Raw genomic sequence first — 25802 nt, 5'->3', positions numbered from 1 at the left:
GGGTTATAACAGGACAATCATAATATCTTGGGGGGAACAGGGATTGTTAATAATGAGATCCAACAGACCTATTACTAACAAAATACCCTAATAGGTCGACCTCCACGCGGTTCCCCCTGGGAACCATCGTGATTAATTTTTGATGGATTCATCACGATAGGTCAACTGACCTGCTTCATCTTCACCTATCATCCCTCACTGGTGCCCCGCCAGCGTAAACCGATAGCGTAGGCGGGGTTACCATGCCATTTTCACCTATCAAAAAAAAATATTGTTACTGTTACGCAATACTACAGATACCAACATCAGTTATTAAATAACAGGTATAGGAATATTGAAAATTGCTAATTTTTACTAAATATAATACATTGGCAATATTCTTGACTATTAACAAAAAACGGACAATCGGGTCGACTCGGTTATGTTCGTACCGACTCGTGCATGAACAACTACTAAATAAATCATTTTAGTTATTAGTAGAAACGTACATTGGATGAAAATAATAGGCGAATAATTTGAAAATCACAAACATGACCTCCATACATACATACATACATACATATCTGTCACGCCTGTCTCCCATTAGGGTAGGCAGAAACAATGGAACGCCAAATGCTTCGATTTAAACAAACCTCTTTCGCTTCCTCCACATTCATCAATCTTTTCATACACGCTCGCCAGTTACGGGTACTTTTAATTTGGCCCTTCTTCAGCACGTCGCCTATTTGGTCGACATACGTCCGTCTAGGGCGACCCCTACCAACATCTCCATTCATTCATGACCTCCATCGATTCTAAAATTTATATTGATATCCGACCACAATATTTACCAGAGGGAGACTTTGTACAAAAGTCGATTGCATGGGTACCTCTGTCCCATTCGTGTTTCTACCGTGAAGCAGTTGTTTGCATGGCTATGTTTCGGTTTGAAGGGTGGGATATGGCGTGAATTTACTTGGTACAGAAAAATAACACCTGAGTCCTCAGGAATGGCAACGCATGGGGGGTATCATGGGCGAAACAGTATACTCTGTTATGTCCATAGTACTGCTCATGTCTATAGGCGACGGTTACTACTTTCCATCAAGTGGGCCGTCAGCTTGTTTGCCATTCTAAGATGTATAAAAAAAATAATAATCAGAAGGGATTTTTAAAAAATAAAAAACAAGGGTTAAATACAACAGTATGTATTTATTTTTTCTAATCCACAGTACATTTAATCACAATTTACTTAAATTTAATTTAATTTAATTTATTTATTTATTTAATTCCTTATTGTACACACCAGTTATAAGAATATGACAGAGGTAATGAAATGTACAAAGGCGAGCTTAACTCTAATAGAGTTCTCTTCCAGCAACACCCAAAGTGGAAAGGAGCATCAATGTAAGCGGGTAGAGCGGTGTACAATATTGTGACAATTTTATTTATTTAAATGCAGTTTTTCCTTACAACTCTATCCGCGTGTCTAGAATATTCTAAATTAACCGGGATAACATTCTTTGTACTTTGTACTCCATTTCATCCCATCCACTGTCTTTGAGAATTTATCTAAATATTTCTAAAAACAAACTTAGTCCACGGTTCACTTTTAAACCATAATTATGCTTTAAAATAATAAATAAGGAATCGTAGTATCAATAATAAAAACTATTAAATATCTATTTCATACTGGAATATTTCATTTTGGAATCAACTGCCAGCAGCAGTATTCCCGAACCGATGCGACAACATAACCTTCAAGAAAAGAGTATAATCCTTTTTAAAAGGCCGGCAGCACACCTGCAATGCCGCTGGTGTTGTGGGTGATCATGGGCGGCGGTAGTCACTTACCATCAGGTGAGCCGCATGATCGTTTGCCCCCTGCGTTGTAAAAAAAAAATACGAAAAATGCAATGAATTATCTTTTATTTATATATTTATATAAATAAAAATATTAGACTTCTACTCGAACTTAACTCGTTTTTATAACAAATAATGGAAAATGAAACAAACAAGAATTTATGAATGTTTAAAGACCATGGTTTAAATTCTTCTCGTCTACTTGTTTTAGCAATGTGAACAAAGAATACGATGCCTTTATGATCTGTAAAATAAAAAAAAAAAATAAATTAATCAATTAGGTATTTTTTTATGGGTAATAATGAAATAGTAACCCCACCCGCGCTATCTGTATACACCGGCGGAGTACCAGTGAAGGATGATAGGTGAGGATGAAGCAGGTCAGTTAGCCCATCGTGACGAATTCAACAAGAATTGTTCACGATGGTTTCCAGGGGGAACCACATGGAGGTCGACCTGATAGGGCATATTGCTAGCAATGGGGCTGTCAAACTCCATTGCTAACAGTCCCTTTCCCTCCATTAAGTATTAAATTAGGTATTAAAAATAATAAAAATAGCTGACACTAGCTACTTGTCCTTTTTATACTTCGTATATATTCTATCCTCTATCCTTCTCTGACATCGGCGGCTTTTGAATCGAGATTAAAACTATTAAAGTTCGAGCACTGGCTCGTATTTCAGAGGGGGTGAGGCCAGATCGCAGGGGGGGGGGCAGAGAGTGCCCATATTTTTTTTTAACGATGACAATGAAATGGTAACCCCGCCTGTGCTAACGGTATACGCTGGCGGGGCACCAGTGAGAAATAATAGGTGAGATGAAAAGGCAGGTCAGCCCACCGTAAAAAATACACCAGGAATTCAGCACAATGGATTTCCAGGGGGACACATGGAAATCAGCCTGACAGGGTATATTGCTAGAAATAGGATGGTAGTCCATATGTCTAATAATAACCCCCCCCCCCCCAAAGTCTATACTGTATTTTTAATATTAGTATTTAAACTGTACTACTTATTTCTTTGCCCAAATATACAAATGTACAAATATACAAATGTTTATACTATGATAAAAGTATAAATAATTAAAGATTCTACAAAAAGAAAACCGAATGCAATTGTGACAAAACCGGTTATTTTGTGTTAAAACTGAACTAGTGAAACGATTTTGAAAAAAATAATAAAATAATAAATCTGTAAACATATCCTTTCAGATAAAAAAAATCAAATCTGTTTATAACTGACGAAGTCGTGAGGTAACAAACATAAAAAATATCGGACGATCGCAGCGCGACTCATCGAGGTTACTAGTGACCCGAGAGCTGGTAGCTACTTTGCCCAAAAGATAAGTTTGGCAATCCAAAGAGGTAATGCTGCCAGTATCTTGGGTACGCTGCTTCGGTGTGGGATTATTTATAATTAGTATTAGTATTTAAGGAATTTTATATTAACTTTAATTTATTATTGTATTGTTTTTATATAATAAGAGCTAACGTGATATTGATAAAAAAAAAACTGATTTCAATCCAACAAAATTGCAGGTACCATCCTGTAGAAGCACACTTTACCATAAAAATTGTTATTCAATGACCATTAAAATTTATAATTAAATACCAAAAAGTATACGAGAACTGCCATTTAGAAAATTTAAAGATTCATTAAAACATTGGCTTGTTGAGGAGTCTTTACAGTGTGCAAGAGTTTTTGATACAAAAAGGTAAACAACCTATGTACTTGAATTACCTGTCGTGTTACAATGCAGCTGTCATCAATAGACCATGATTTGACAGTGACATTTCTTTCTTTTTTATTGTTGACAAGTGTCTGACATTTTTGATGTATTTTTATATATATATATAACATTTCGAATTTTAATGACTTATTTAACATTTATTCTTTTTAAGTTTTAATATTTGCATGCCTAATTATGGCGAAATATGAAGACTTATACTTATTGTAACATCTACACACTTACCATGTTTCTTGTAAATAAATAAATAAATAAAAATAAATAAATTGTGGAAAAACTACTACCGATTTTAAATAAAAGTTCTATGTGACCAGAAAATACAATTGTATTGAGAACTTTTTGAAGTCGGTTGATAAATAAATAAATAAATAATTACAGCCATAAACGAGCTGAGCGAGAGCGTCGTGAATCCGCCAGCGGTGATCTTTGCTATGCGCCGCGAACGGGTCATCACGATCAGTAAGTCGCGCCTGAGTCGTGGGGACATCAGGTACCAAGGACACAGGTATGCGGCTGTTGATATTTCAGAACTCTGCAACACCAATAGCTTTTTTTGGAACCTATTTTCTTAATGCGTGAAGAGAAAATAAAGTAGTGACCCGGTCTACGCTATCGGTATACACTATCGGTATACACAAGCAGGTCAATTGGCACGTCTTGACGAATTCATCAATAAACCGTAAGGATTTCCAGGGATTACCGCGTGGTGGTCGACCTGTTAGGGTGTATGTATAGCTAGCAATGGGGCAGCTAGACTCCATTACTGACAATCCTTTCTTCTTTGGTACCTATTGGCGCATACCAGTAGGCCCCTTTGGTACCAAGGGGGTAGAGGATCCCATGGGGGTGTCACAGTATATTCTGTGATATCCGTGGTGCTATTCATATCTCCAGCTAGGCGAAAATTACCAATTTCTGTTAAGTGAACCAAGCTGCTTTGCCTTACCAGATTATATACATAAAAGAGAATATACAAAAATTTATCTGTTGCAGATAGTCTGGGAGACTTTGTACAAATGTCGATTGCTTGGCTACCTCTGTCCCATTCGTGTTTCAACCGTGAAGTAGTTGTGTTTGCATGGCTGTGTTTCGATTTGAAGGGTGGGATATGGCGTGAATTTACACGATACAGAGGAATAACACCTAATAAAAAAAACTATTCTATAAAATATGAATAAAACATACTTCTGTGGACAATTGGTTGCCTTGATAACAGTAGATGAATACTTGAAACGTCATATTTGTCAAGTACGTTCCCATTGACAGTAAACGCACCATATTACCGGTTTGCTGGAAAGGAAATAAAAAATATTCAAAAATATATAAAATGAATGGTATGGAATGATGGGATTTATCAAATATTTATAATAAACTAGCGGCCCGTCCCGGCGTCGCACGGGTGGACATTTTTACATTTTAAAAAGTGCCCATTAAGGCTGCACACGCGACGGAAGCTTAAAAAATGGAGTAACTTCTCCCGATTTCCCAATATTTCCCTTCACTGCTCTGCTCCTATTGATCGTAGCGTAATGAAAAGTATACTATAACCTGGCCAGGAGTAAGAAGAACAATTGTACCAAGTTTCGTTAAAATCCGTCGAGTAGTTTTTGTTTCTATAACGAACATACAGATAGACAGATAAAAATTTTATAATATAAATATCACCCCCTGATAGTTATTTTGGAAATATATTTCATGTACAGAATTGACCTCTCTACAGATTTATTATAAGTATAGATTTATGATTCACATAATTAAGTTTGTGTTCCATAAAAAACCGACTTCAATTGTGGCAAAACAAGTTATTTTGATTTAAAACTGAACTACTAAACCGATTTTGATTGAATTTCTGTAGGATCAGTCTGTAAATATGGTATATCTTTTGATATAAAAAAAAAGAATTTTCCAAATCGGTTCACAATTGATAAAGTTATGAAGTAACAAACATAAAAAAAATACAACCGAATTGAGGAACCTCCTTGTTTGGGGGGAAAGGGATTGTTAGTAATGGAGTCTAACTGACCCATTGGCAGCAATACATCCTCTCAAGTCTACCTCCACGTGGTTTCGCCTGGAAACCATCGTGGTTTATTCTAGTGGAATTCGTCACGATGGGCTAACTGACCTGCTTTCATCGTCACCTATCATCCCTCACTGCCGGTGTATACCGTTAGCGCAGGCGGGATTACCATTCCATCATCACCCATTAAAAAAACAAACCTCCTTATTTTTTAACCAGTTTGAAAATATATATAAACTATATACTTAATATTCGTTATATGTGTCCAATAAAAAAAAAAAAAAGATATATCAATACTACTACTAAAAGGCCGGCAGCACACCTGCAATGCCGCTGGTGTTGTGAGTGATCATGGGCGGCGGTAGTCACTTACCATCAGGTGAGCCGCATGCTCGTTTGCCCCCTGTGTTGTAAAAAAAATACCTACTTCATGAACATAAAGATAAGAAGAAAGTCTCTTCTTATTGTACTGAAAACGTGTACTGAAGTACCTGTGTCTCATCAGATTTTTTTAATTTCAGAATCATCAATACATACGGACACTAGTTGGAAGGCTGTGACGCATATTATCAAAAGGGACACGTTGAACTGTGCGAAGGTGGGCGCTGAGAAACAGTTCTGCAATAGTACGGCTGCTTCTAACACGGTCTGATGCTGTATAGCGCAGTCTCGGAGGCGAGCACGCGCTATTTTTTCTTGATTTGGTGACAGCGACATCTAGTGATAAACATATGCAACTTATGCATTATATTTTTTAAGGATGTAGATCAGCCTTTCCCAAAGTGGGCGATGACGCCCCTTGTGGGCGATGCTGGCCTAAAGGAAGGTGATAAGAGACCCAGAAAAAAAATAGGGGCGTTGTGTAAAGGCTTGGGGGGTGATTTGTTGATCTTGAAGTAATAGTGGTTTTTAAGTAGGTGAAAAAATTAGGGGCGCTTGAAAATCATTTATTCTCAAAGTGGGCAGTAGACAAAATAAGTTTGAGAACCCCTGATGTAGACGGACCCTTTCGTGTCAGCCTCAAATCCTTTTTTGAATTAAAAATTAAACTTTTGAAGCAATGTTGTTAAAATTACTATAAGATCAATCTGTAAGTATTTCCTTTCAGATAAAAAAAAAATTCAAATCAATTTACACTTGACGTAAATACAATCGAATTGAGAACCTCCTAAACAACGCCATCTAGTGATTATTTGGAGATATGCGTCTAACAACATTTCAAGCTTCTTTCAGGAGCACATGAATTGTTTATAAAGGTAGGTACAGATACTCTTTGATCTCTGTTTGACTCCGTTGCAAAAATTTAATAAAATCTACAACAAAGAAGTCATCATAAAATACTCTTTTTTTATTATTATTTTTTTTTAAATCGATAAAGATTTTCCCGTATTAATTTAATCACGATGTACTATCTAGTACCTAATTAAAAAAAAATATGCAAATTAAAATGGCAAACAAGCTGACCGCCCCCCCGATGGAAAATGGTAACCGTCGCCTACAGACATGAACAATACCATGGACATAACTGAGTATACTGTTTCGCCCATGATACCCCCTAAACGTTGCTATTCCTGAGGGCTCAGGTGTAATTTTTCTGTGCCCTGTAAATTCACTGCCATATCCCACCCTTCAAACCGGGGGGAAAGGGATTGTTAGCAATGGAGTTTGACAGCCCCCTTGCTAGCAATATGCCCTATTAGGTCGACCTCTACGTGGTTCCCCCTGGAAACCATCGTGATGAATTCCAAGTGTATTCAACACGATGGGCTAACTGACCTGCTTTAACTTCACCTATCATCCTTCACTGGTGCCCCACCTAGAGATTTATTTTAAATATAATTTTATTACCGCTGCGCCCATAGTTGTATCATAATATTGATTAACCTTCCTCAAGAAATGAACTATAAAAAGAATGTTTTAAATGCGTCTGATATTTAGAATAGAACAAAAAATATTTATTGCCAAAAAAACACAATTACAATAGAAAATACAAAAATATTGCATATATAAAAAGTGTCTCATATCAGGCAAAAGGAACTGGCTCGGCTGATGCTGTGAGTGTCCCAGTGCAATATGGACCGCTGCACAGCGCTGTCTTTCAGTCAGTACCTCTCTTAACAAAATACAACATACAATACTTCCAGAATTTTTTTTTATACAACTTAGAATGGCAAACAAGCTGACGGCCCACCTGATGGAAGTGGTAACCGTCGCCTATAGACATGAGCAGTACCATGGACATAATAGAGTATACTGTTTCGCCCATGATACCCCCCATGCGTTGCCATTCCTGAGGACTCAGGTGTTATTTAGGTATTCCTCTGTTAGATTAGCGCGTAACAAACATACGTTTAATTATATATTAATTATTTAAAAAACTAACCGACTTATCATCATGCAAATCTTGACACAAAGACTTCAGAGATAGTCCGATTAGCTTCAAACGGCAGTGGCACTGGGCAATCATGGTGGTCACCATCGTATCTTTGGACACGTTCAGGAAAGCAGTCACACACACAATGTACACTTGGAGCCCGAAAGTGAGCTCGTACGCTGGTGATTTTGTCGTGTCATATGGATACCTATTAATTAAAAAAAAAAACTTGTAATTGGCATACTCATTTATATCAGCCGTTAATTATCTACTGCTGAACAGAGGGAGACTTTGTACAATACTCGTTTGCTTGGACACCTCTGTCCCATTCGTGTTTCAACCGTGAAGCAGTTGTGTTTGCATGGCTATGTTTCGGTTTGAAGGGTGGGATATGGCGTGAATTTACTGGATACAGAGGAATAACACCTAAGTCCTCAGGAATGGCAACGCATGGGGGGTATCATGGGCGAAACAGTATACTCTGTTATGTCCATGGTACTGCTCATATCTATAGGCGACGGTTACTACTTTCCATCAGGTGGGCCGTCAGCTTGTTTGCCATTCTAAGTTGTATAAAAAAACCTTTTCCATAAGGAGAGTTTTGCCAGTAGCTGCTACGCTTGGCAGGGAGATTGGCATCCGCAGTTAGGCTTTTAGTGATGCTTTAAGAGGGCCTCTGCTGCCCATCCCTCCACCATTTAGTTCCTTTAATCGCCTCTTACTATACCCACGGGAAATCAATTGATGGTATATTCTATGCCGGGACATGCATATTATATTTGAGAGAGAAACAAAACGTCATACATTCATATGCACCTTGCACCTTATTTTATGATTGCAGAAAGTCACATTTTAAAAACAATCAGAGACATTAATTGAAAATTTGTAAAGTTGTAGGACTTCGATATGAACACATCCTTTGTAGAGTTTTTCAGTTTCAATAGAACACTGGATTTACTGTTTCTAATGTCTGCAGATAGATGGCATTAAAACTATTTCTTCAAAAATATTATATTATTATTTCTAAATATGTAATAAAGTTTTTGAAGATGTTTAAATATTTCTTACTTAAATTATACCCAAAGGATTTAAAATAAACGTGACACATGGACGATATACATAAAACAGTTTTTATTCTAAATCTAGATGATAAAACAACAAATTACAGTTAGTAATCAATCAAAATCCAAACATACCAAGCCCGTAATGGTAGACTGCCATGTTCAGCGCTCGACATTAATCCAACAATGGTAACATACGTCAGGGTTAAATACGTCAACAACTGGATCTTGGTCTGACGATTGCAGCTTTGACAGAACAATGTTATAACTTTATAAGCATATAAAATAAAATATAAATTATAGGGTTAGAGACTTCGTATAAAAGTTGTCTCTCTGTATAAGTTTTATATACATTCATATAATTAATTAGATATCAATGAAAATGACAAGGTATACAGCAGACTATATATATATATATATATATATATATATATATATATATATATATATATATATATATATATATATATATATATATATATATATATATATATATATATATATATATTTGTACAAATAGTTCTATACCATTCGTGGTTGTGTTTCCAAGCAGCTATGGTCATAGGCATAAAATCATAGTTTTAAGGAATGCATGAGGCAAGAACGTGATGGAATACACTGAGGTGTAAGTACTTATAACTTTATTACAGGATTATTTAATGTCAAATTATTATATAATATTAAGGTTTATATTTAATTACGCCCAATTCACTAATGAAACATGGGTACCCATTACCCAAGCAAGAGACTTTTGTACAAAGTCTCCATCTGATAGTGGTTTTATTCCAAAATAAAATTAAAAAAATATTTCTGTATTTTTTTATGCAACTTAGAATGGCAAACAAGCTGACGGCCCACCTGATTGAAAGTGGTAACCGTCGCCTATAGACATGAGCAGTACCATGGACTTGTTTGCACTATTTTGTACTATTAGTACCTACATTTTGTAAAGTAATAAAACATTATAAAAAATAAATGTTAATAATACCTACAAGATTTTACTGTATGGTAGTTACGCTACCTCTTAATCATTTCAGTTATCGACTGAATACCATTCGATTCATTAATAATAATCCTATTGTTTGGCAAATGAAGGGCATTATTGTCCAAGTTTCAACACAAAAGGTAGTTTACATTTAATTGTTCTAGTCTTGTAAAAACATAAAACCTAACTAATGTACAAGATGAATCGAAATTCACAACAAAATCGAAGTTTACCAGAGGGAGACTTTGTACAAAAGTCGATTGCTTGGGTACCTCTGTCCCATTCGTGTTTCAACCGTGAAGCAGCTGTGTTTGCATGGCTGTGTTTCGATTTGAAGGGTGAGATATGGCGTGAATTTACATGGTACAGAGAAATAACACCTGAGTCCTCAGAAATGGCAACGCATGGGGGGTATAATGGGCGAAACAGTACTCTGTTATGTCCATGGTACTGCTCATGTCTATAGGCGACGGTTACCATTTTCTATCAGGTAGGCCGTCAGCTTGTTTGCCATTCTAAGTTGTATAAAAAAGAAAAAAGAAATCTATTCTTTATAAACCATGCATCGGATTTATATACGCGTTTTAGTCTTTAAAATATTTTTTTTTTATTTTTATTGCAGAAGTTTTTGCTACAGTAGTGTAACAATAGAGTTACAGAGCAGACAAAATGCATACCTCACTTCTGAGGAGAGACGTGGTCAGTAAAATCGTGAGCATAAGAAGAATTGAATAATTTATTACATAAAATAGAATATTTACTTTGAAATTTGAATAAATACTTTGAAAATTAGAATGTTAACTCGAAGAACGTACAAGAATTGTGCAAATAAACTATCAAGATAAAAAAAGATTCGAAAATTTCGACCCATCGAAAATTATTTGGAGCGCAATTTCAGGGAAGGAAGTTGTATAACAAATTACCAATTGATCTGAAAACTATCCAAAATTGGAGAATATTAAAAATCAAACTCCATGCCTTTCTGTTGGAAAAATGTATTTATAAAATAAATGAATTTTAGGGATATATTAATTGTGAGTTGTTTGTGGTTGCTTGTTTTTTTTTTTTTTTTTTTTTGACTGAAACTGTTATTATTATTAATTCGTTGATTGTATCTAACATTGTTTATATGTAAAATTCCTATCATACCTATTCGACACAATGTAATATTGTTATGAATAAATTGAATTGAATTGAATATTTGCTTTTTTTTTTATTTATATAATGTGTTCTCTTCGATGGTGCCACGGGCCCCATGTGATACGAGTATAGTAAGGCCAGATAATTTTAATGTAATAAATTGCAAGTGTGACTTTTTTATACTTTAAATCGTCTATTAATATTTATATTATACGATATAATAATAATATTTTATACGAATAATTTATATTAGATGAATATTTACGTCTGTAATAATTTTAATAATTCAAACTAAAATAATTAAATTCTATTAAACCTTAAATTTGAAAAACTTTCATTTTTTCATTAACCTTTTAAAGATTTTCAGAAATGTATAAAAGGCAGTATTTTGTAGAGGTCAAATAAGTTCATCAGTTAAATGATTTGGTAATTTTTTTATGCCACCAAAATGGAAAAGTAACGGTGAGCTATTACCGCAGAATATGAACACCTGCAATATCTTTTTAACGAATACAAATGAAAGAGCGACCTCTCCTGCGCTCTCGGTATACGCTAGTGGAGCACCAGTAAGGGATGATAGGTAAGGCTGAAGGAAGGTTCACCAGAGGGAGACTTTGTACAAAAGTCGATTGCTTGGGTACCTCTGTCCAATTCGTGTTTCTAGCGTAAAGCAGTTGTGTTTGCATGGCTGTGTTTCGGTTTGAAGGGTGGGATATGGCGTGAATTTACAGGGTACAGAGGAATAACACCCGAGTCCTCAGGAATGGCAACGCATGGGGGGTATCATGGGCGAAACAGTATACTCTGTTATGTCCATGGTGCTGCTCATATCTATAGGCGACGGTTACCACTTTCCATCAGATGGGCCGTCAGCTTGTTTGCCATACTAAGTTGTATAAAAAATTTTTTTTTTCATTACCTTTTAACAATCGCTACAGCTTCTTCATTTTTAACACTCCGCAGAACATCGTCAGAACTATCGACTATCATCTTTATCAATTTCCTTTTGAGATACAAGTTTATAAATTTCGTGGCATGCGCCAAGTTGGTGCCGAGAAGGAACAACGTGGCCGTCATTAAAGGAATATTTCCCCATATCACGAAAAGATCAACTGCCTGAGTTAGGAAGTTACCTGAAAAATTTAAAACCATTCTGTAAGTATTCTTTATTGTCACCATATTGCTGAATATAGGCATCCCCCGTCATCCATTAGGTCCCGAACCATCTGCATCCACTGACTCGCTGCAAGGCGTTTATCACTTCGTCTAATGGATGTTCATCCTACACTACATTTTCCTGTAAGAGCTCGCTCCTCAAGAACCTTTCTTCCCCATCGGTAGTTGGTTCTTGGAACTATATGACCAGCCCATTGTCACGTCTGCTTGTTTATCCTTTGAGCTATATGTGTCCGTTTGGTTCTTCGGCGGATTTCCTGATTTCGGATTTTATCACGCCTAAAACCTCCGAGCATTACCCCTTTTTGTAGCGAGGCGAAGGGACTACATAACAAAAGTATACAAAAATAATTAAATTTAAATGAAACTTTTTTTTTTAATAAAAAAAAAGAAGGACTTCAATATGAAAGTGCAGGAAGCAAGAGATGTTTGTAAGGATAGTCTTTGACACTTGATTCTTTCCCCTCAAAGGACTTGGCGAGAAGATAGATCGATAGGAGGTCTTCGATTCATCTTTTTTTGGAATTATATTACGAAATAACATGGCCAGTTCTGAATTGATTTTAATAATATATTTTGCATACGATAGGATTTACTTGCGTGTTATTTCCTGTTTTATTTTGTGATATTCGAAGCTACAAATTTTCTTTGCAAAAAAAAAACTTCTTGTTGCGAAACAAAATCTTGTGATGAAACGATCCCAGGTTCTAATGCAGACTTTTTCTATTTAATGTATCTACGAAACATGTCATTGTTTATTAATATTTTTTATGCAAACTTAGAATGGCAAACAAGCTGACGGCCCACCTGATGGAAAGAGGTAACCGTCGCGTATAGACATGAACAGTACCATGGACATAACAGAGTATACTGTGTAGCCAATTATACCGTTCATGCGTTGCCATTTCTGATTACTAAAGTGTATGTATTTTAGAATGATTTAAATCACAGATTTTATTTAGGAAAATAATTTTTTTAAATATCAAATAATTAAATTGCAGTTCTTACCCACATAAAACGTAAAAGATAAAAAACCGTAATATTTATAAATTAACTCATAATTTCCCTTGAAATCATCCGGTGCCCAAAATCCTACTAATCTCAGTGCAGTTAATGAAATAATTAGAGAAAAGTTAACATTATTTACAATAATATTCATTTTTCATAACACAATTGCACGTAGATTCGATGACAAATGAGTTAAATCAGAAGTTTGACGGTAAATTTATTTGCTCGCTAACACTTTGCTAGACGAATGCAGCTGTAAAAAACATTTGGCTAAGTTTTTTTTTTTTTTTTATATTTTAAAGGGCTTTTACCTTCTTAAGGTATATCAGTCCTATTGTACCCTGAACTGATTTCTACAACAAAACTTTATCTACCTTCCCTAGACGCGGAAAGAGAAGAATTAATGGGCATCAATAATTTACACAGATGTTCAAAAATTTCTGGTTTAGCTAATATAGTTTGAATAAGACCAGTTGTAATCAAATAAGAAATGTGGAAATGACGAATTAAATACCCAAAGTTAATATTTAACGCAGTGTTCACTTTATTTGTGTCTTTCGATCACTATTGTTTTCTATAAAAAGTATTATTTCGTAAATTAAATAAAAACATTGTAATAGGTAATTTAAATTTTTCTCTTACACGAGTAGAAAATTAACAGTTTCAAACAAACTGAAAACTTTACAAATAAATTGAATTATTTTCTCTCTCTCTCTCTCTCTTTCTCTTTTTCTCTCTTTCTCTCTCTCTCTCTTTCTCTTTCTCTTTTTCTCTCTTTCTCTTTCTCTTTTTCTCTTTTTCTCTCTTTCTCTCTCTCTCTTATTCTTTTTCTCTCTTTCTCTTTCTCTCTTTTTCTTTTTCTCTCTTTTTCTCTCTCTCTCTCTCCCTTTTTCTCTCTTTCTCTCTCTCTTCTTCTTTTTCTCTCTTTCTCTCTCTCTTTTTCTTTTTCTCTCTTTCTCTCTCTCTCTTTTTCTTTTTCTCTCTTTCTCTTTCTCTCTCTTTCTCTTTCTCTCTTTCTCTCTTTCTCTCTTTCTCTCTCTCTCTCTCGTCTCTCATCATTCGATTGTACTTTTTTATGTTAGTTACCTTAGGAATTCGCCATTCAAAAAGTGATTTGAAAAATTCTTTTATTATCTGAAAGGATATACTTTTGAATTGATCCCGTAGATATTTTACCAAAATCAGTTTAGTAATTTAATTTTTAAATCAAAATAACAGGATTTGCTAATGAAGTCGAATTCCTTTGTGAAACAATACATCATAAGTAAATTAATAACTAATAAAATGTATATATTTGGATGTATGTGTTTATTTATGTATTTGTATATGACTATGCTGTCACAGATATTATTTTTAACAGATCTATTTCTTTTAACGCGCCACCTACCTATTTATGCTTTAATTCCTTCTACCCAAAGGTTGTCTGGAAGAGATTGCTTAGCAATAAGACCGCCTTTTGTACTACACTATACGCATTGAAAATTGTTTAACAAATCATGTTATGTTGGTGGAATAAAGTGTTAAATAAATAAATAAATATTCATAATTTAATAATTTATTTCGTGATTCACTGTTCATCACAAAGGTTGACTGGTAGAGAATGCTACTAGCATTAAGACCAACTTTTGTATACTTGGTCCTTTGGTCAATAAAGTTATTTAAATAAATAATTAATTTTCGAGTGATGACGGGACAAACATACAGACAAACAAACTTTCTAAAAAAATATTGTCTTATCATCTGATTGGTGATATTGAAACTCCTTTAAATTAATTTCATCATATTAGTAAGATTATGAAAATAAAATAATATTTAAATATAAAGGTCGATGACCCCTGTAGTATTCATTTAAAATAATTGTCAACTATCCATAAACAGACAAACATGTGATTATAATTTCAATAATCATTACCTACGGCTAAAAACTACGCTTTGTTGGTAATTTTTACTCTTGTACAGCTAGGAACGTTGCAATTAAATCGACTAATTAAATAATTATCTGTAATAATACAAAAGCGTTCATAAAAACCTGTTATTTCATAACATTAAAATCACTAGCTTTCAAATAAATTAACATCGGAAAATACTATAACTGTCCTACGTCATTCTCTCCTTTTGTATGTGTGCTATTAAATATATGCATGTTTACATCTCACTCTCTCTATGTATATATAATATATATATATATATATATATATATATATATATATATATATATATATATATATATATATATATTGGGGGGAAATGGATTGTTACTAATGGAGACTGAGAATCCCATTGCTAGCAATGTACCCTATCAGGTCGACCTCCACGCGGTTCCCCCTGGAAACCATCGCGAATTCTCGTGAAATTCTTCACGATGGGCTAACTGACCTGTTCTCATCCTCACCTGTCACCTCTCACTCTCACTGGTGCCCTGCAAGTGTATACCGATAGCGCAAACAGGGTTACCATTCCATTTTCACCCATTAAAAAAAATATGTCATTAATATGTCATTATATCACAAAAAAGGCCACATTCTTGACCAGTACCTGTAATATATATATATATATATATATATATATATATATATATATATATATATATATATATATATATATATATATATATATATTACTCCTCTCCATCCAAAGGTTGCCTTTGTTGAAGAGATCGCTCTTAACGGTAAGGTCGCCCATTGTTTTCTAAGTTATAATAATAATAATAATATAATAATAATACTTTATTATGCAGACTACAATGCGGTCCAATTTTGTTAGTAACAATTTTCTTACAAACTATGTTAGTAAAAAAAAAAAAGAAAAACAAATTGATTTAATTAAGCATTTCACCCAGATGTGACCCAGCCGACTAGATCAGCATCTGAATGAAATGCCCAATTATAGGCGAGTTATATTTCTCGCCTATTACTTTTAGAATGCTGTTGGTGCTTGTCCTAACCCTGTTTAGCAATGATGCAGTCCTCTTTCTCCTTACAGCGTAGTAGTCATCTACGCGAGATTGAGCAAACATGCTAGAAGCGCTACAAAAGCGAGGCAGCCCCAACAGCACTCTAAAACTATTATTGTACTGGATTCGTAGGGCACTGAGTGAGGCCTGTGTGCAGTTAACCCACAGACTGCTCGTGTAGAATGTTTGGCAGTATGCTTTGAAGAGTGTGATTTTTACTTCTTCACTACAACGGGCAAACCTGCGAGCCAACATGTTACATCTAACAGCCAGTGCCCTACGCTCCCTTGCGACATCAGTTTGACCTTTAAGGTCATCAGTAACATAGTGCCCTAGGTATTTAAATTTATGCACTCTTTTTATATTTGCTCCGTGTAATTGGATATCGGGCACATGCGTGGGACATTTACCGTTGGCCTTAAATATCAAATACTCTGTCTTGTTTACATTGTATTTTAGCCCATGACTCGCTGAGTACGTCTCACACATATACATAAGCTGTCTTAGGGCTCTAATCGTTGGAGTCAGCAGCACCATGTCATCAGCATAGCTAATGTTGTTGATACAGACATTATCTACGTGACATCCAACACGGCTACTGCTGAGTCCAACAATCAGATCATTTATGTACAAATTGAAGAGCTTGGGCGAGGTTAAACCACCTTGCCTCACTCCGCATTCCAGCTTGTACTCCTCGGAAAGCGCATTTCCCCACCGAACGTTGTTTACCTGATTGGTATACCAATACTTCAATATATTAATAAGTCTACTACATACGTTATTGTCTTTAAGCTTTTCCCAGAGGATATCATAAGACACAAGATCAAAGGCCTTGGAAAGATCCAGAAAACATGCAAATACCGGCGTTTGTCTGCTTGTATAGTACTGCACAGTATGCTTAAGACTCAGAACTGCCAATTCGGTAGATAGCCCAGGACGGAAACCGAACTGAGCATCATGTAAATGTAGATGTTTGTTTAAATATGAGTCAAGCAAACTGTCCAACACCTTAGATACAACAGTTGCCAGTGAAATAGGTCTATAATTGTTACAGTCCGAGATATCACCAGTTTTATTTTTTAAAATTGGCACAACCACCGTTTTAATTAATTTGATGGGTAAATACGCATGACTTAAGCAAAAGGAAAAGAACATTGATAAAACTCGCGGGAGATGCACTCCGGCATACTTGAGATGTTCTATGCTGAGTCCATCATATCCGGGAGACCTACCCCGCTTCATCATTCGAATGGCATTTGCCACTTCAGCGCTAGAAAAACGAAGCAGATCCTCACTTCCATCGCATTCAGCGTATATTGTTGATTGCGCTGGTCCCAATGGCGAAACAACTGTAAATTGTTTTTTAAACATATTTGCTATCATCTCAGGTGTGCTACAGTCCGCGACACGAGCAGGCAGACCAGGTCTTATATTGATGTTATTTGTTGATTTCCAGAATTTATTAAATTTCTTAGATCTGTGATGTGAAGCCACGATATCCATTTTAATCTGCTCTTGATGATTTTGACACCATCGTAATTTACTTTTATAAATTTTCCTGCTTAAACACATTTCTTTATATACAGGCCCGCACTGTGGTTTATTATAAAAGATCCATTTTTGATATTTAAGATTGGCCTCCCTGTATGCATCGCGGACATGTCTGTTCCAACCGATTACATTCTTTTTTACACATTTACCGTACACACAACTAGTTTGTAAAGCGGCGTCTGTTAGCACTTTAATAATATCTGAATACATTTTGTCTAAATAGTTTTTGTGCTCCGGTAACTTACAACTTTTATCGGCACATAATTCAAAAACTTCCGGAAAATGCATTAATTTAAATTTACTGTTACATAGATCATGGTATCTATTAGTTTGATCATTATTTCTTTCACCCCATTTAATCTTACAACTATTATACTGTGTCGTCAGTGACACTTTTTGTCTGACAACACTAAGATCACAACTCAAAATTAATGGCAAATGATCCGACCAATAAATATCCCGACCCACATTTACATCTGTAACCGTACTCCAGGCCGCCTGTGTAACAATACAGTGGTCCAACCATCGTGTACAACCATGAGCGTCACTTATAAACGTATAACTTTGTGAGTCTAGTCCTAATAATTCAATGTCAGCACATGTCCAGTTTTGATCACTACAAAAATTAGATAACTCATTAGCAAATAATTCACCGGGATGTGCGTTAAAGTCCCCCAGTATATAAACAGCTTCAACATCAGTACTCTGAATAATCGAATTTATTTCACTTAAACACTGGGCGAACTCGGGTAAATTGTCAGTTGCGTCGGTAGGCATATATACGCTGAATATAAGTATAGATCGATCAGTGATCGAGGCCCTAATCGCCGCAAGTCTCACACTCTCACATTGAATAATAGACACTTCGTGAAACACGTTCTTACGCCATAACAGAGCTACGCCGCCGTATGGCCTTCCACGAAGTATTCCCGCGGATGTATCCACAGCCGACTTACCTGTATATTCAAATTCGTCGTGAACCTGTCCTAGGTAGGGAATATCATGTGGAAGCAACCAAGTCTCTTGAAGTGCCACCAGGTCAGTAGTCTGACACAAGCGTCTAACATCTTCAATAGAACGCTTAATTGACTTACAATTATAAGTTACAAATTGTGTTATATCTTTTTTCTTATTCATTTTTATTATTATTATTTTCACCTTTACCAACTGGATGTTTTAGGTAGACATAACGTCTGAAAGATATACCATCCGGCCAAATTTCATCATTCAAAAACTGCTGTATTTTATTTTTAGAAACAAACAATTTATAACAATTGTAAGATCTTTCTTTTTTCGTGTTTATTTTATGTAAAGTAACTATATCACCTGTCTTCTTTTTTATGTACTCACTTATGTCCTCTTCCTTCGTATCTTTTGATACGTTAGATATAAAAAGTGGCACTTTAATTTCAGCTGCCTTAAACCTTCCGTTCGCATCCGTAGACGCCTTTCCCAATTGTCCTATAAATCTATATTTCTTAACCTTTTTCTTAGTAACATACGTCCAATCGTTTTTTGTTACTATTTGTTCTCCTTCTTTCGTATTAGTTGGGCTTAGTACCTCTGCCATAGTACGTGATCGATCTCGATTCCTTCTCACTCCAGTGACTTTTACATTCATGGTAGGTGCTGTTTTCGCACTCGAAACTGGTTTTTCGATTGATACCGTCATGCGCTGTTGATTCTCATAATCCAAAGTTTGTGTTGTACCCTCCATCACACTTTTAGTATTTTTTTGCGGTGATAAGATTTTGTTGTCACAAATTTTTTCATCTGTATTAGATACAGGAATGTTTTGCAATCCCATAGGCCCACTATCACATGTAAAACTGTTTCCAAATTGCGCTCCTCGCTTTTTGTTTATATATTGAAAATCATTTAAGACAGACGCATGCATTAAATTTTCCATACCCATCTTCAACTGATTATAGTCATCGACAGTGACATAGTTTTCATGAACGTGTTTAAGATCAGTTTTCAGCATTACAATATCTTTTAAAAGACCCGTAACATCTACATGGTCAAATGTGACCGGCGGGAGTTTATGCAAATCTTTGGCAACAAAAATAGGCATATCCTCGGTGTTCGTACTTTTTATTAGATCTATAATATCGTCCAGTTCTCGCACATTCTTCCCCTGCTTGCGACGTATCTTGCGTTTTGCAGTTGGTATTGAGTCGAACAGCATACTTTTTGCGGTCGATATATCCTCCGGTGAGAAAGCACTATTACATATTAAATGTATACTTTTTTCGTCCATAACATCCACTTTGTTTATAATGAACGCTAATACTTCATTTATAACTACATTACACGAATTACATTTAATCACATTAGAGGCCATTTTTAACAGCTACTTAACGCACCGACCGTTTGTTAGCGCGGTCACTCACTGATGTTATAATAAGTTTACTATTGTAATCTTTTGGAGAAAACAATAAAGAGTATCTATCTATCTATCTATATAAAATAAATTATAAATAAAATAGTACTGATCGGATTACAAACTTTAAACATAACTGTAGCCGGTCCAGCATTTGACTACTCATAATATGAATGATAACATACGAATATGATAAGCACTATGATAACTGCCCGCATGTACCGTCGCTGTAGCTGACCGATATGGTTATCTGATAATGGACTTCATGTTACAGTTGATATTTTAGTACACCCCATATTAAATGACAAAGTAAATTCTATTTCATATTTTAAAACAATACACATATTTAAGTACCTGTGTTTGCATGGTTATATTTCGATTTAAAAGGTGGAATCGTCATCTTATGGAATGGCCTTCTTAACTGGCCACCGCTGTACAAAAGCCTTCCCCAGAAAGGGAGTTTTGCTAGTAATTGCCACGCTTAGCAGATAGGTTGGCAACCGCAGTTAGGAGGGGAGAAAGGGATTGTTAGTAATGGAGACTGAGAATCCCATTGCTCGCAATATACCCAACCAGGTCGACCTCCTCGCGGTTCTCCCTGGAAACTATCATGGTTAATTCCTGATGAATTCATCATGATGGGCTAACTGACCTGTTTTCATTCTCATCTATCACCCTTCACTGTTGCTCTGCCAGCGTATTCTGTTATCGCAGGCGGGGTTGTCATACCATTTTCACCCATCAAAAAAAAAAAACCATCATATATATTGAATGGCAACGTATGAGGGTACTATGGACGCTACATAACAGAGTATACTGTTTCGCCCATGATACTACCCATGCGTTGCCATTCTTGAGGGCTCAGGTGTTATTGGCAATGCTTTAACTGTTTCTGATTTAACCCTCACTCTAAAAATAACCTGATGTGTGACACTTAAACTATATATTTAATGAATTTCAACCGGCTTAGAAAAAAATTCTCTCAAATCCGGTCTGCATTTTTTTGGCATATTTCACACGATAGCTCGGTTAATTCTGTATAAATTTTCATAGTAATTTTTTTAATCTACAACGCTCATAAGTCGATTTTAGGAATTAAGATGGTCAAAAATATTATACCGTGTATTTTGTTTTTCTTTTTTTAGCTTTATTTTATCATATAATATTGTTCTTCATATAATAAGCATGTTTTACGGACCAAATACGTTAATAATTCAACAAAAATTAAGAGTATTACCATATTTTTATTATATAAGTTGTTATAATTTTTTTTTATTATATGTATTTCAAAATAATATATAATGTAGTACGAATAATTAACATTTTAGTTTTGTTTTTTTTATAATAATTAATTATTTATTTATTTTTCACTTTCTGCATGTGATATATCAGACTGTGTTTGATTTAGCTGGTAATAACTATTATTGTTTACTATCGCTGCTTTTTTTATACAACTTAGAATGGCAAACAATGGGCCCACCTGATGGAAAGTGGTAACCGTCGCCTATAGACATGAGCAGTACCATGGACATAACAGAGTATACTGTTTCGCCCATGATACCCCCATGCGTTGCCATTCCTGAGGACTCAGGTGTGATTCCTCTGTACCCAGTAAATTCACGCCATATCCCACCCTTCAAACAGAAACACAGCCATGCAAACACAACTGCTTCACGGTAGAAACACGAATGGGACAGAGGTGGCCAAGCAATCGACTTTTGTACATAGTCCATTTCTCCCTCCATATTAAACTAATGGGAATTTTCTACGATTTTTTTTATGGAAAAATTCATAAGATATATAGACACGTATATATAGTATAATAATAATGATAAAAGAACTACAATTTATTCTACACGGTGGGTACAATCGATCAAACAGCTATACATCGGCCTGTATTAAGTAGATTGGTCAAATCTAAGAAGATCACAAGACGAGCGGGGGCGTGTCTATCGTAACTGTGCGTATTTATTTATCTGTCTGTCTTAAGTCGGATATAGACGAGTTTACTGGACTAGATTTTATTTTGCGGAGCTCCATGCCACTGGTTAGTTGATTAGTATTTTCCAACATTTATCAGAGGGAGACTTTGTACAAAAGTCGATTGCTTGGGTACCTCTGTCCCATTCGTGTTTCAACCGTGAAGCAGTTGTGTTTGCATGGCTGTGTTTCGGTTTGAAGGGTGGGATATGGCGTGTATTTACTGGGTACAGAGGAATAACACCTAAGTCCTCAGGAATGTCAACGCATTGGGTGTATCATGGGCGAAACAGTATACTCTGTTATGTCCATGGTACTGCTCATGTCTATAGGCGACGGTTACCACTTTACATCAGGTGGGCCGTCAGCTTGTGTGCCATTCTAAGTTGTATAAAAAAAAAACCTTGCTAAAACAGCAGAATATTAATGTAAATATTGACATTTGAGAACGAAATGTAAAGTATCACACACAAGCCCGAGAGGTTTAAGTGGTACTAAAAAACTCCCAATTTTTTTTAAATGTATTTGCATGCTAATTAAATTGAAAAAAATAATTACATACATACATATCTGTCACGCCCGTCTCCCATTAGGGCAGGCAGAAACAATGAAACGTCAAATACTTCGATTCAAACAGACCTCTTTCGCTTCTTCCACATTCATCAATCTTTTCATACACGCTCTCTCGTCTTTATCCTGTTTAGTTGATTAGAATTATCTTGTTTAATTTCACTACCATTAATATATTTGCTAACATTCGAAAAATGACTACTGTTATTATTAGAAGAAGTTCTACAACCTTCCATATAAGTCACCAATCTCCGACCGTTATTCAGTCCGCGCATGTGTTGCGTAGATGATGCAAAAGATGCCTCGTTTTGAGGTGAAACACGACAACACATGCGTGCACATATTAATGACAGCGGACGTCTACAAACAAAATAACTCTAAACTAAAAAGGATAAAAACGAGTGAGAATTAAGGATTTCTTGATCAGTATTATTCCCAAAAAACTAAGCTTGAGGTTTCGCTGCTTGCGTTCATAAAAAGAAGATATCCGAAAAAGAAATGATGTAGACCAAAGAATAAACAAGTTTAGCTGTGGATACTGACTCATCATCGTTGACTAGTCTCAACGTAAGAGAGAGGAGAGTTTTTTTTTTTTGATGGGTGAAAATGGTATGTTAACCCCGCCTGCGCTAACGGAATACGCTGGCGAAGCACCAGTGAAGGGTGATAGATGAGAATGAAAACAGACCAGTTAGCCCACATGATGTTCATCAAATTAACCATGATAGAGAGCGAGGAGGTCGAGTTTGGGTATATTGCTTTTCTCGGTCTCCATAATGAGAGAGGAGAGATTATAATGCCTTGTAATTTTCACCATCCTTCAATTCGAAACATGTATATGCAAGGACAGCTGCTTCATGGCAGAAGAACGAATGAAACAGAGGTACCCAAACAGATGACTTCGTAAAAAGTTTCCCTCTAGTATAGACGAATGTCATATTATTGATTTAATGAAAATAGATACCACGTCATCAGTCCTACAGCTTCTTTGACATGTCTAATTTTAAGAGACGACTTCGACCTACACACTGACTAGAGCCAGAATGTCTAAATCGTTTATTATTTTCTTTATACAACTTAGAATGGCAAATAAGCTGACGGCCCACATGGAAAATAGTAATATGGACATAACAGAGTATGCTGTGTCGCCCATGACACCCTTCGTGTGCTGCCATTTTTTAAGACTAAGATATTTTGCCTACATATCTATGCTATGTCCAAACACTGACCAAAACCAGAATGTCAAAATCGTTTACGCCTGACAATTCACATATTTATCACATAAAAATTGTTGCTTTTTAAGCGTAGCACGAGATATGGACATGAGTCCAGCAATGGGACGTTGTGTTGTTTAGATTAATCTCGTGTGCACATCACCTAATGCAGCGTGAAAAATAACAAATGAAAATGTAAGTGAGCCGGGCAACTTGTTGCTGGTGGGCGGGCCGGAACGCCCATAGGCGGCGAGCAGCGTGGCAGCACGGCGGCGGCGACAGTGGCTGCGGCGAGCTCGACCTACCACCACGTCATGACGCACATGCTCAGGTTCGACATGAGTTTCCTCTCGCCGGAACGCTGACGACTACTCAAACAGAAGGTGAGTTCAAAATACCCTTTTAACATATTTCTTTTTCTTTTTTTTTTTTGTAACTTTTTAAGGTTTATTGAAAGTGTTTGAAAAGTTTTTCTGTAACTTTTTTTTTGTTAATTGTCATCATTCAGAATTCAAATCATTTTTATTATAACTATGTGTGTAATCACCAACATCGTCTTATCAGCTGTTGTCTGTCCACTGTTGGATATATGTAGGCATACTATAGAATATTATGGGTAAAAAATTCTACACTTTTTTTTTTATTTTATTCTACTGTTATAAATTTTTCTTATGCTAGCTATATAATATTGTACACATTATTGGTCTTCCTAATAAATAAATTTTGGAATTTTTTTCTATTAATTTTCTTACATTACAGCTATTACATTACAGCTATATTTTTTTATATAATATTAGATACTTATATACAAGGTAAAATGGAATCAATAGCTTTTCTTCTATTAGTTAAATTAAAGAAACATCCGTATCTCAACCCACGTTTCTTTGGGGCAATGTTTAGTTTCACCGCTAGAACATTACTTTGGAAGGAAAAATTTCCATTTGTATACCTTGGTTTATTTGTTATAACACTTTTATGTCTTATTTTCGAATAATAAATAATATTATTATGGAATGCAATAAATAAATAAATAATTGTCTAGTTAGCTACCTATTAGTTTAGTATTTTAAAATACTGAATTCAGTAACTAACTGTGAACATACTAATTTGGGATAGATAGATTGAAACTTTAAAGATAAAAAGCAATTAAAAAAAAAACTCTCTTCCGTATAATTACTTACTTGTATCACAATTTTATAATCTCTCTTATTTACGTAAGATATCTTTGTACAAATGTAGATTACAGTGCGGTTTCATAGGAATTTGTTCTCGCAAACATTCAAGCCGTAGAACTTTCTCTGCCGAAGTTCTCTTTAGAGATAGCACTTATGGGGTTCTTCAAAAAGGGAACTTAAAGTTTTTCTTGTTCCTCGTCGCGTACTTGACACCCTTGGTGTTACAACTGTCCATATCTGATGATTGATGATTATTTACGATAAGACGAGCCGTAAGCTTGTTTGCCACTTTTGTGGTGAAAAGGAAAATTCTGTTCGCCTGTATATATAATAGCATTTTTTTTAATAATTTTAGATCATTATTTTGATAACTGTTACATTAACTAAATTAAATATATAATTGTACACAAATTATATATATAAAAATAAAGTTTGTAGTCTGCAGGATATAAAAATATGATATGGGAGTGCATTCTGTTTCGACTTCAAAAATAAGGTTTTAAACTGATTTGGGATTTTTTTTTTATCTGAAAGGACATCCTTACAGATGGGTCTCATAGAAATTCTATCAAAATCGATTCTTTGGTTTAAATTTTCAATAAAAATAACAAGTTTGGCCACTAT

The 25802-nt window shown here is 35.3% G+C and overlaps 4 protein-coding genes across 6 annotated transcripts in view; 1 reads left to right on the top strand and 3 right to left on the bottom strand.

The window, feature by feature from the left end:
• Window positions 1–1212: 1212 nt before the first annotated feature.
• Window positions 1213–14051, bottom strand: LOC113509186 (odorant receptor Or1). 2 transcript variants are annotated; one of them, XM_052902257.1, is made up of 8 exons: window positions 13353–14051; window positions 12088–12301; window positions 9179–9289; window positions 7992–8190; window positions 6146–6325; window positions 4774–4878; window positions 3965–4120; window positions 1213–2086 (listed from the first exon to the last, which is right to left on the bottom strand). In XM_052902257.1, the coding sequence occupies exons 1-8, from the start codon at window positions 13501–13503 to the stop codon at window positions 2012–2014; spliced, it is 1191 nt and encodes a 396-aa protein (XP_052758217.1). In that variant the 5' UTR covers window positions 13504–14051; the 3' UTR covers window positions 1213–2011. The 2 variants fall into 2 exon arrangements, with proteins under 2 accessions (XP_052758217.1, XP_052758218.1); XM_052902258.1 differs by lacking the exon at window positions 9179–9289.
• A 2155-nt stretch (window positions 14052–16206) lies between these two features.
• Window positions 16207–18066, bottom strand: LOC128202323 (uncharacterized). The gene is made up of 2 exons (XM_052902247.1): window positions 16333–18066; window positions 16207–16218 (listed from the first exon to the last, which is right to left on the bottom strand). Exons 1-2 carry the CDS (start codon window positions 18064–18066, stop codon window positions 16207–16209), a joined length of 1746 nt encoding a protein of 581 aa, XP_052758207.1.
• A 784-nt stretch (window positions 18067–18850) lies between these two features.
• LOC113515160 (uncharacterized) lies at window positions 18851–20246 on the bottom strand. The gene has a single exon (XM_052902256.1). It carries the CDS (start codon window positions 20198–20200, stop codon window positions 18986–18988), a length of 1215 nt encoding a protein of 404 aa, XP_052758216.1. The 5' UTR covers window positions 20201–20246; the 3' UTR covers window positions 18851–18985.
• A 3966-nt stretch (window positions 20247–24212) lies between these two features.
• The window catches only part of LOC113519918 (sodium-dependent serotonin transporter), a 53766-nt gene continuing 52176 nt past the window's right edge, over window positions 24213–25802 (top strand). For both annotated transcript variants that reach the window (XR_008253717.1, XM_052902255.1), the window contains exon 1: window positions 24213–24386. The gene's annotated coding sequence lies outside the window, so the exon portion shown is untranslated. The remainder of the gene's footprint in view (window positions 24387–25802) is intronic.

This window comes from Galleria mellonella, unplaced genomic scaffold (genome assembly GCF_026898425.1).
Source record: "Galleria mellonella isolate WM207_F2 unplaced genomic scaffold, CSIRO_AGI_GalMel_v1 utg89, whole genome shotgun sequence".
NCBI lineage: Eukaryota > Metazoa > Arthropoda > Insecta > Lepidoptera > Pyralidae > Galleria > Galleria mellonella.
Note: the sequence above shows the minus strand (reverse complement) of the source record. Positions and strands in the feature narration are given on the sequence as shown.

Coding starts and splice junctions, on each gene's coding strand:
- LOC113509186 (XM_052902257.1), bottom strand. CDS start 13,503: ATGAATATTATTGTAAATAATGTTAACTTTTCTCTAATTATTTCATTA. Junction 12,302..13,352: donor ATCTTTTACGTTTTATGTGG/GTAAGAACTGCA, acceptor TAAATTTTTCAG/GTAACTTCCTAACTCAGGCA. Junction 8,191..9,178: donor AGTCTACCATTACGGGCTTG/GTATGTTTGGAT, acceptor TTTAATTAATAG/GTATCCATATGACACGACAA.
- LOC128202323 (XM_052902247.1), bottom strand. CDS start 18,066: ATGTATTCAGATATTATTAAAGTGCTAACAGACGCCGCTTTACAAACT.
- LOC113515160 (XM_052902256.1), bottom strand. CDS start 20,200: ATGGCCTCTAATGTGATTAAATGTAATTCGTGTAATGTAGTTATAAAT.